The sequence below is a fragment of the Ursus maritimus genome, unplaced genomic scaffold (assembly GCF_017311325.1).
Source record: "Ursus maritimus isolate PB19 unplaced genomic scaffold, ASM1731132v1 scaffold_14, whole genome shotgun sequence".
NCBI lineage: Eukaryota > Metazoa > Chordata > Mammalia > Carnivora > Ursidae > Ursus > Ursus maritimus.
Genome location: NW_024423786.1, coordinates 59,302,364 through 59,312,880, shown reverse-complemented (window position 1 = coordinate 59,312,880; position 10,517 = coordinate 59,302,364). Strand labels below are relative to the sequence as shown.

At 51.6% G+C, this 10,517-nt stretch overlaps 1 protein-coding gene across 2 annotated transcripts in view; it reads left to right on the top strand.

Annotated features, from left to right (window-relative positions):
* The window catches only part of RABEP1 (rabaptin, RAB GTPase binding effector protein 1), a 96,758-nt gene that overhangs the window by 70,090 nt on the left and 16,151 nt on the right, over positions 1 to 10,517 (top strand). For both annotated transcript variants that reach the window (XM_040629856.1, XM_040629855.1), the window contains 4 exons: positions 19 to 150; positions 4,394 to 4,861; positions 5,878 to 5,982; positions 7,436 to 7,552. In XM_040629856.1, coding sequence (XP_040485790.1) covers positions 19 to 150; positions 4,394 to 4,861; positions 5,878 to 5,982; positions 7,436 to 7,552 — 822 coding nt within the window. The remainder of the gene's footprint in view (positions 1 to 18; positions 151 to 4,393; positions 4,862 to 5,877; positions 5,983 to 7,435; positions 7,553 to 10,517) is intronic.

The following is a 10,517-nucleotide window of genomic DNA, read 5'->3' as shown; positions in this document are numbered from 1 at the left end:
ATTGTCTTTAACTTTTAGGAGGAAGACGAGCAACAGAGATTTCACAAGAGGAAGGACCACAACAGGACGGATGCCGAGGAGGAGGCGAAAGCCCCAGCGGTGTGTGCTTTTGCGCACGAGGAGTCTTCGGCCCAGTTGTCGAATGAAGAGGTAGGGTGGATCTGTCGTCGGGGTCCCCGTGTACGCGACATGACCGTGTGCGGCTGCTCGCACGTCGGTGCCATCCTGCGTGCGGGAGCTCAGAGCTAGAGCGACCGACGAAATACAGCGGCTGCGTTCTGTTCGTCGTGTCTGTGAGATCACAGGCCGTGCTCCGGAAACACGGGGCTCCTCTCACCATCGACGGACTGCTCAGAGGCTTTTTTCAGTGGTTCCGAAATGGAAGCAGTAGAGGGGAACTTAAAGGGCACCTGCAAAGTCTGTTTTGGAGCGAATAGCAAGCGTTGCTGGTACTTTGGCTTTTTCTTTAAAAGACGAGCTCGAGTCCTGAAGCACCGAAGTGCCTGCAGCACCTGCCTGTGCGTCAACAGATCCGAGGCCAGCGGGGGAGGTTGGTGGCAGGGCTGGATGAGTCAGGCGGAGTGGGGAGCCCCGGACGCAGAGACAGGGCTCTCTCTTGGGGCCTCTCACCCCCTCCCCACGCGGCAGGGTCCTCCCCATCAGGTTTTCTGTCTGCAGCCCGTTGGCCCCCTGCACCCCCAGCATTACCGGCCCCTTCCCTTGTGGTAAGTGCAGCTGCACCAGGCCACTCCCCTCCTCAGAAACGCCGAGGACTCCCGAGAGGGGCAACAGGAGGTTCCACTTCCTGCTGCACACCGTTCCAGCCGCAGTCGCCGTCCCGTTGTGCTCGCACGCTGGCCCCTGCTCCCGCAGTGCCGCCTCCCCCCCTCGCTGAGTGCTGAGATCCCCTGCTCATCTTCAGGACGCAGGCTGTTACCGCCTTCGGGATGAGAACGAAGGCCCCCAGCCTTCGGGCCCCCAGCGCCGCTGAGTGGCCCTCTGTGCCTCCCACACTCCCCACGTGGGGACAGCCAGGTCTGTCCTGTGTGGGCCGAGCTCACACGCCTTGCACCCACTGCCCCCAGCCCTGCCCCATCTCCCGGCCAGATCGGATCTGGGTCTGTCCCCACTTTCGGGGGTACCATGTGTCTCTGTAGCTGGCACCCGTATACTCAGCCCTGTGCCTTCTGCTTCCTGGTGGCTTCTGTTTCCCCGTTTACGGATTGTTGGACGTGAAGGTTTTAAAAATATCCTAGTGGACACCGAAAAGGATGATGTAATTGTTTTTCTGCATTCTTTGTTTTGGGTCGTACTCTGAGAACCCCTTGGCCTGATTCTGCTGTGCATTCTTTTAATAGTCAGACTCCCAGGAGAGTGTTTCCGTTTTTGGGTACTGCCCAGTGTTATGTGGTTTCTGTGTGCAGGAATGCTTGAAAGTTTCAGACTTTTCAAAAACTATTTTAGCAGAAAAACAGGAAAGGGAGTTTTGTTATAATGTACAGTGAAGCGTTTTTTAAAATTTTCGATTCTGTCTTTGTTGGTCTGTCGTATATATTGTGCGTAACATTATTTTCTGACGTTCGCAGCGTATTTTAGATTTTCAGATCTGGTATTTTACGGTTTAAATGTAAATTCAAAACATTCACGTCGTATTGAGTCATGACGGTTTACTTTCGCCTGTGGATGTTAAGTTCATAGTGGCCACTTTGGAGACTTAGCCTTATGGCTAAAGACCGTGAACATTTGTAGGACCCGACACCTTCTTTAGCCTGATGCATAGAGCACCCTTTTCTCACTACAGAAGTAATGTGTGTTCACGGTGGGAAACGTGGAAAGTACAGAAAGGTCCTACGAAGCAAGGATAGCTTCTGGGGGATTCTCCTGCCCAGAGATGAGACCACCATGAGCATTCTAATGCATACCTCTGCTTCCTTCTGTTTCTTTGCTCCGTTTCCAGAGTTAATGTGTTTCTGTTTTCACTTTTTAAACCTAACCCATATTGTAACCCTAGATAATAGTTTATGTAAGTTTTTTCCACTTCAATCTATCTTAGAGGTTTTGGCATATCAGTAAATGTTTTCCCACAAGTGGTATTTAATAGCTGACAGCATTTCAGCATGCAAATACCCCATAATTCCATCCTAATTGATTGGTGCCCAGGTCTACGGGTCCGCGCCATTGGAAGAAAGGTATAATGTTGCTCACGGCGTCCCCGGAAGTGGGTCACGGGCACCATGCAGAGCCACGTGCATATGCAGCAGCGTTGGTCACAGGACAGAAGCAGGAGCATGGAGACAGCACAGGCCCCAGGCGTTAGGGGGACTTTTGAGGGCAGGGTGGGGCAAACAGCACAGGGCTGGCCTGTCTGAGGAATCCCAGTAGGCTTTGGTGTGGAGTCCGTCCTCAGTTTCCTGGTGCCTGGCCCCAGGTTGATTTAGGCGAGGGGAGTACCGGTGTGGGGTAGTGAGGGCAAGTAAAGGAGGTGGTTGGGGCCGGACGCGGGATGGGTTGGGTATCCGTGCGAGGCACATTTGTAGGCGACTTGTGGAGTAATCGGAGGAATCAGGTGGCTTAGCAGGCAGTCTCTCCGTAGCCAGCAAGGTCCTCAAAATGGGAAAAACATCATAAAACATAGAAAATAAAAAACAGGACCAACACACTGTTGGTCAAATTGGTTCCACCAGGAGTTTTCATCATTATGAAGAACACCGTAATGCTGTTGCATGTAATTCTTCCCTGAAAAAACTCAATATGGACCATCATGATGGCTCCCTTAGTGCGAGCTACGGGGAAAGAACCATGGAGTTTAAGGGCGTAGACGTTTTTAAGGTGTCAGGACATACCGTTGAGTCATCTTTGAGAAACACCATACAGTTCACGCTTCCCCTGGGAGCGTGTATTCCCTGTGTGGTCACCAGCTCCGTGGTCTGGCTTGTTCTCTGCCCTGTCCCCTCCCCTCCTTCCTGTCGCGGCAGCACCGCGTGCGACGGTGCTCGCAGGGAGGCTCCTTCGTAAGCCAGCAGAAGGGATTCGGTACGATCGATTCCCGGTTTGTATCAGGCACTTACTTGGGACCTTGGCCGTAGCGACGTGAACACAGACTAGATGTGTGTTCCTCAGACATCTGAATCTTGCGGATGAAAAAGCATCTTTAAACAGAAGTGCAGGAATTCACATAAAAGTTGTCAACGTTTTGCTGAGTAAGGGTATTTTTACAACAGTTAAAAGTTTCGTAAGTCACGGTCTTTTCCAGTGCCTAAAGGAAAGGGCATTTAACAACAAAAAGGAGACAGGATATCATCTTGAAATGTAGGCTGCTTCTTTAAATTGAATACGTTGAATTTTAAGAAACACTTGTTACACGTTTCTGGTTTCTGGTTTCTGGTTTCCCGGTCGCTGCCTCGGGGAGGGTGCGCTGCTGTGCTGGTCACTCTGGGAACACGCTACGCCACGTGTCTCCTTACCTGAGCGGAAACTCACACACCCTAGAATTAACCACTTGAAGCGTGCACACACAGTGTGTAGCTGTCAGGTCTGTCTGGTTCCCCCACCCCAGGGGACCCCACGTCCTCCAGGGAGCCACTCCCCAACTTCCTTTCCCCTCAGCCTTTGGCAACCACTGATTTGTTTCTGGTCTTTATGGACTTACCGGTTCCAGGCATTTCGTGTGGATGGAATCACACGATGTGTTACCTTTCCTGTCTTCTTTCACTTGCAGCACCCCACTTAACGTGCTTGTCCCACCTTCCGGCATTCGACGTTATTCTCATTTCCCTTCCACTCAGGCTACTCCTTCCTCTGTTCCTCCCCAAAGTGGACAACGTTGGTGTTTCTCGGGGCTCTGCCCTCAGCCTTCTCATCCTGCAGACCCATCGTAGGTGTTCTGATTTGCTGCTGTGACTTTAATTGTCATCATGTGGCGGTTCCTCTCTGGCCTCTGTCTAAAGACTTCTGGTCCCTCTGTCGGGTGGGCATCTCCTGTGCGTGTACAAGAAGTGCCTCACGTCCGGCCTGCCTGGCACTGAGTTTCAGGACACCTTCCCTGACTCGCGTGTCTGGGCTCAAGCCCCCACCTTGAGCCCCCAGAGCACTCGGCACAGAGCTCTAGCCTGTCATCCTACACGTACGGTTTTCTACCAGCCTGCTTGCTTGCTTCTTTTCTCCATGGAACGGCACACATGTTGAGGTCAGGGTTCGCTCAAGGCTGTGTCCTGGGCGCCTGGCTTAGCGTCAGCATATGGAAGACACTCGGCGCATGTTTGTCGGGGAACGTGTGAGGGAGCACGCTAAGGGTTATCATACGTCCTGTGCCGCAAACGCTTCTGCGGTAGGTTGTTTTTGTCTCCGAAGTGTGGAGAGGCGTCTGACTCGCCCGTGTGTTTCCGTGTTTCAGGAGCGTTTGGATAGCACCCACGGTTCAGTCCACTCGCTGGATGCGGACTTACTGTTGCCGTCGGGAGACCCGTTCAGTAAGCCGGACACGGACATGTTTAAAGACGGACTCAGGAGAGCACAGTCTACAGACAGCTTGGGGACCTCAGGCTCACTGCAGTCCAAAGCGTTAGGCTATAACTACAAAGCAAAATCTGCCGGAAACCTGGATGAATCGGATTTTGGACCGTTGGTGGGAGCAGATTCGGTGTCTGAGAACTTTGATACCGCCTCCCTTGGGTCACTACAAATGCCAAGTGGGTTTATGTTAACCAAAGATCAGGAGAGAGCAATCAAGGCCATGACACCAGAGCAAGAAGAGACCGCGTCTCTCCTCTCCAGTGTCACCCAGGGTGTGGAAAGCGCTTACGTGTCCCCCAGTGGTTACCGCCTGGTCAGTGAGACCGAATGGAATCTCCTGCAGAAAGAGGTGAGCTGTCCTGACGTTCTCCCTCGCGCTCACTCTGTGGGATACGGGGTAGCTGTGGGATTTACTGTTCATTCACAAGATACCCCTGGAGTCCCTGCACGCCGTGTCACCACAGGCACTCTCCCCCGCATCCTGTGACTGCCACTCCAGGTGGCTGTGGCCGGGGAGGGAACTGGCTGATCACACTGGGTGTGAACCGGCCCCCCCCCCCGAGTGGGAGCTTGGGCAGCTTTACGTTGGAGGAGCGCGGGTTTGGTTAGCTGTGCACTGTCTCCAGTGTCGGTGTGCTCCGAGACTCCTTCCATCATGTCTCCTGGGGATCTGAAGTGCACTTGCTTGTCAGCAGTCCGTGCGCAAGTGCGGGTAAGGAGGGGCCGGAGACTGTGGGAGAGAGGAAGGCGACATTTAAGGAGGTTCACTTTCCTCCTAAGAGTGTCTGCAGACTCGGAAGTGTGATTAGGAGCTAACTGTACGCCTTTGCGCAGTGGCTCACGGGTTCACCCGGCCCCGTGCTCTGGCTTCAGGATGATAGTGACGTCGTCCTCGGCTCCCAGGTGAGGGCTTCGTCTCAGGCCACAGGAGTCGTGTGCGTTTTCCCCGTAACTGTGAGCAGGGAGACGGGGGTCAGAGGCCAAGTTCTCAGACTTGCGGCGCTTTCTCTCACGGGGCCCTGCTCCTGTGGGAGCTGTTGAGCCGTGAGTGGAACCGCGGATGAAGCCCCACAGCCCCGTCTCACGCAGGACGCGTCGCTCACGGGATGGCTGCTTGCAACTGGAGCCGGGGGCATGGCCGGTGGGTGCTGGTTCCTGCCCGCCCGCAGCCCCTCTCCTGGTGGCGTTCTCAGTTACCGCGTGTGGCTCTCGGCGAGAGTCCGGCCCTGTGTTGCCATAAACCTCGGCGGACATTGACCCCGCCCACGTTCCCCTCTGAGTAACATAGGAAGGGCTGCGTGTGTTCAAGTATGCGATGCGGAATTAGTGTCTTCCTCCTGGTAAGAGGTCGTTTTGGTGCTTCAGGTACAGAACGCGGGAAACAAACTTGGCAGACGGTGCGATATGTGCTCCAATTACGAGAGACAGTTACAAGGGATTCAGATTCAGGAGGCGGACACCAGAGACCAGGTGAGTTTGTTTTGGAGTGCCAGGCTGCCGATGTCGTCCTTCTCACCGGGGTGTAGAAATAATGGCTTCTTCCCTCCCGTTTGCTTGGCGAAGTATACCCATGGGCAACCCGAAATAAGCTGGTCCTTACAGCGTTGGCTACGTTCTGTGGTGGACACACCGTCATCTTAACCATTACTTAGAGCCTTCGTGGCTTATTGCCTACTTGTCATAAATTTGAACTGATGAAGGTTAGTTTACGGGAGCACAGAGATGTAGACTTGGTAGATTTCGTTTGCAGAGATTGGCAGGTACCTTTCCAAATATGGTGTCTAGTGATGGATTCCTTGGGAACATTTGGGGAATGTAGAGTTTCAGGAGAGTAGCCTTGTGAAAGGGTATACAAGGAAAAGATGGTTTTTTCTTATATTTCCAAATCGTTATTTGATTATTGTAAAGATTGTTCCTTTGGTCTTCAAAATAAATTTAAGCAGATTAGAATGATTTAATATTTTCAAATGCCATTGGCATTTCCTCCATATGTACTAGTTTTCGAAGATGTTGGAAACATGATTTTCTAGAGGCGCGGAGGGGCGTGTAGCCCTACTGTGCGCTCAGGGAAGGTAACACTTGTGCCAAGTTTGTTTCAGAGCTGGAATAAAAATCAGGAGAAGAAGTGGGAAAGGGTGTTCGAGGACAGGAAAAGAGCCCCAAGGAGCCGTTATGAAGGGCATTGCTGTGTCCTCGAAGGAGGAATAGCTCAGGAGCTGGGGGGTGAGGGACAGGAAGGGGGGAGGACACTGCAGAGGGAAGGCCAAGGCGAGATCACGGAGGGAGCAGTGCTGGTGGACGGCATTCGAGTTCCACCCTGGAGACTTTGGGATGCATTTAGAAATTCTAAGTAGGGAAATAATGTGATTTGACTTTTGTTTTAGAAAAAATTCGTAGTATTAGTGTGGGTTACAGGTTGGAGGCAGAGGATAGACCAGAGTAAGGGGCGGTGCCCCGGGCCGCAGGACCCAGGAAGGAGGAGCAGAGCTTTTCCAATGGGATAACGTATGGGAGAAAGGCTGTGTTAACTGGAGAGCACGGCCCCGACGTCCAATGAGGTCAGTCGTTCTGAATTGACAAATCTGTGCTGTTTCTCAGGAAGAAAAAAGATGAGTTTTTTTTTTTTTTTTTTAAAGATTTTATTTATTTATTTGACAGAGATAGAGACAGCCAGCGAGAGAGGGAACACAAGCAGGGGGAGTGGGAGAGGAAGGAGCAGGCTCCCAGCGGAGGAGCCTGATGTGGGGCTCGATCCCATAACGCCGGGATCACGCCCTGAGCCGAAGGCAGGCGCTTAACCGCTGTGCCACCCAGGCGCCCCAAAAAGATGAGGTTTTTATAATTTCTGGAGTTAGGGCTTTTTTTAAAACGAGTGAAACAATCCTCAGGAACTGTGTCCTGATTTTCATTTAAAATTGCGCAGGTGAAGAAGCTGCAGGCCATGCTGAGGCAGGCGAACGAGCAGCTGGAGAGGACGGCGAGGGAGCGGCAGGACCTGGAGGGCGCGCTGAAGCACAGCGCCCAGGACGCCGGCCACCAGGTACGCGGGGCCTGGCGACGCCTGCACGGCCGGGGGGCGGCGGCCCTGAGGACACAGCCCTGCTGCTCTCTTGGCCCGAGACACGGCAGTTCTCTTCTCCCCCGGGGAGTAAAGATCTCTTCCTGGGCTTTCTCTGCTGTAGGTCCTACAGCTCTTCAAAGAATAACGTCATAAATGCCGGTTGATGAGTATCAGGCTCTCGTTTCTTATTTTTAGTAGGTTTTTCTGCTGCACACAAAAAACCTCCCAACAGGAAGGATACTAACGAAACTCTTCTTGGCTTTTTAAATGTATAACAAATAGAAAAAACTCAAACCTGCCCACATAGACCCAACACGCCAGCAGTCCGCTCCGCGTGGCCCGTCAGGACCCGAGGGCAGAGCGCGAGCCCGTGTGCCAGGCCCGCCCTCCCTGACTCTGACGCCCGCAGAGGGGCGTTGTGTTTGTGGGGACAGAGGAGCCTGTGTGTGCTGTCTTGTCTTCCTCCACGCAGCGTCGTGAGGCCCTTCTGACCAGACGCTGGAGCAGGGGCTGCTTCCTGATCCGTCAGTCTGTCCGCCCTGATGCGTTCGGGTGGTTTCCAGGTCTGCGATGTTGGTGGTTCTACTCTGAAATTTCCGTGCGGGGCTGGTGGCACGTGCTTCTGCTGCCTGTCCGCCTACAAGTGCCGTGCCCGGGTCGGGGTGTTCGGAACACACTCGGTGGATAACAAAGCCAGACTGTTGTCCACACTGGTCGTCGGCATTGACACTCCCACCAGCAGCGCACGGGGCGTCCCTGTGGGCCCGTCGTCGTGGTAGCTGGTTATGGTCCTTCACGGTGGCTTCGTTGGTGTTGCTCTGAAGACCACCCAGGTTATGTTTGTCCTGTTTCCTGGCCGCTGGGGTATCAGAGAGAGAGAGAGAGTGTGTGTGTGTGGTTGTGTGTGTGTGTGTGAGAGAGAGAGAGAGAGAGAGAGAGTCCTTCTCAAGGCTTACGCTGATTCTCTGTTGGATTGCCTAGTCTTTGTTTTGTTTATCTGTTTTTGGTTATTTTTCTAATTTGTTAGAAGCTCTTTATACAATCGTACTAGCCTTTTGGTGACTTGGGTGGGACATGTCTGCTGTTCAGTATTTTGTGTTTTCATTATTTTAATGGTGTCTTTTGATGAACAGAAGGTCGATTTTCAGGTAGTCAGATTCATTGATCTTTTCTTTACGATTGGTGATTTTCTGTTTTTTAAAAGAATATTTCCTTGGGGTGCCTGGGGGGCTCAGTCATTCGGACATCCGCCTCTCGATCGCGGCTCGGGTCATGATCTCAGAGTCGTGGGACTGAGCCCCACATTGGGGTCTGCACTCAGCGTGGAGTCTGCTCGAGATTCTTTCCGTTCCCTCTTCCTCCTCATCTGTTCCTCTCCCTGTTCGTGTGTGTGCTCGCGCGCTCTCTAAAATAAATAATAAAAAATCTTTTTTAAAAAAAGAACATTTTCTTACCTTGGCGTTATGAAGATGTTTTTATGTATTTTTGTAGAAGCCTCATTGTCTGTAGTCACGTTTATATCTAAAAATGCATCTAGAACTGACTTTGGTGCACGTGCTATACAGGTGAGGGGCAGGGTTTGTTTTTCCATCTTGTTTTCAGCAGTTTTACTGTGCTGTACCAAGGTGTGTGTTTTCGTGTTTCTCCTGTTGGGATTCTCACAGGGTTTCTTGCATTTCTAAATGGATGTGTTTACATCATAATTGGAATATTCTCAGCCATTATGTGTCTTTTAAAAACTTGCTTTTATTGAGATATTGCATACAGTAAAGTGCATAAATCTCAAGTGTAAAATTTGATGAGTTTTAACATGCGAAAAAATTGACCAGGGCGATCGTCACCTGGGTCAAGATAGGAACTTTCTGGTCCAGTCGTGCTCTTTCCTGCTGAGCATCCCGCACACGGAGGCGGCAGGCTTCTGACTTGGGGCACTGTGTGTGGTCTTGCTCGTTCTTGAACTTCCTGTGAACGAATCCTGTCGTCCCACCCGGTCTCTTTCGTTCTTACGTCTGCGCGGCTCCTGCGTCTTGTCGATGCGTCAGTGGCCAGACACCCATGCGGGGTGTGTTCCGTTACACGGACGTGGTGTAATGTGTCCATTCTGCTGTGGAGGGATCCTGGTGTTGGTTCTAGTTTTTAGCTCTTGGGGACACATGTGTCCTGAGGCTCCTGTGTGTGACTTAGGTGGACATGTGGCCTCTCTCTGGGGCGTCCCTTGGGGTCGAGTACAGGGTTTCCGCGGGGGCTTATTTTTACTTCCGCCGGCTTGCGTCCACGGGCTGTGTCTCTTCCGATACCTGTATGCGTGAGGCCTGCACGTTGTGTCTACGTGGCTTTTCAGGGTTCTCCTGGATTTTCTGACTTCTTTACTTTCTTCAGATCGGTCTTAGAGCTCACTAATTTTCTCTTCAAATGGGTCTAATCTGTTAAAACTCATCCATTGAAATTTCTGATTTAGATAATTGTTTTTCTTTCTGTTTATCATTTCCTTTTGGTTACTTTCCATTGTTTCCCATTCTCTGGTTTAAATCTCTGGACAGGTCAAATACATTTAAAGTCTGTCTCTGACAGTTCACAAACCTGGATTCACTTTAGACCTCTTTGTATTACCTGTGTGTGTCTTATTATTTCCTTTTGTTTTTATCCTGCCGTTTCTTTGTGCATTTTTACTAGACTGCTGGACATTCTATGGGAAAACGTTGAAATAATATAAAACCATTTTCTTGGGGCTCCCAGATGGCTCAGTTGCTGAAACATCTGCCTTCGGCTCAGGTCATGATCTCAGGGTCCTGGGATCGAGCCCCACATCGGGCTCCCTGCTCAGTGGGGAGCCTGCTTCTCCCTCTGCCTCTCCCTCTGCCCCTTCCCCTGCTTATGCTCTCTTTCTCTCAGATAAATAAATAAAACTCTAAAAAAAAAAAAAAGCCATTTTCCTCATGAGAGG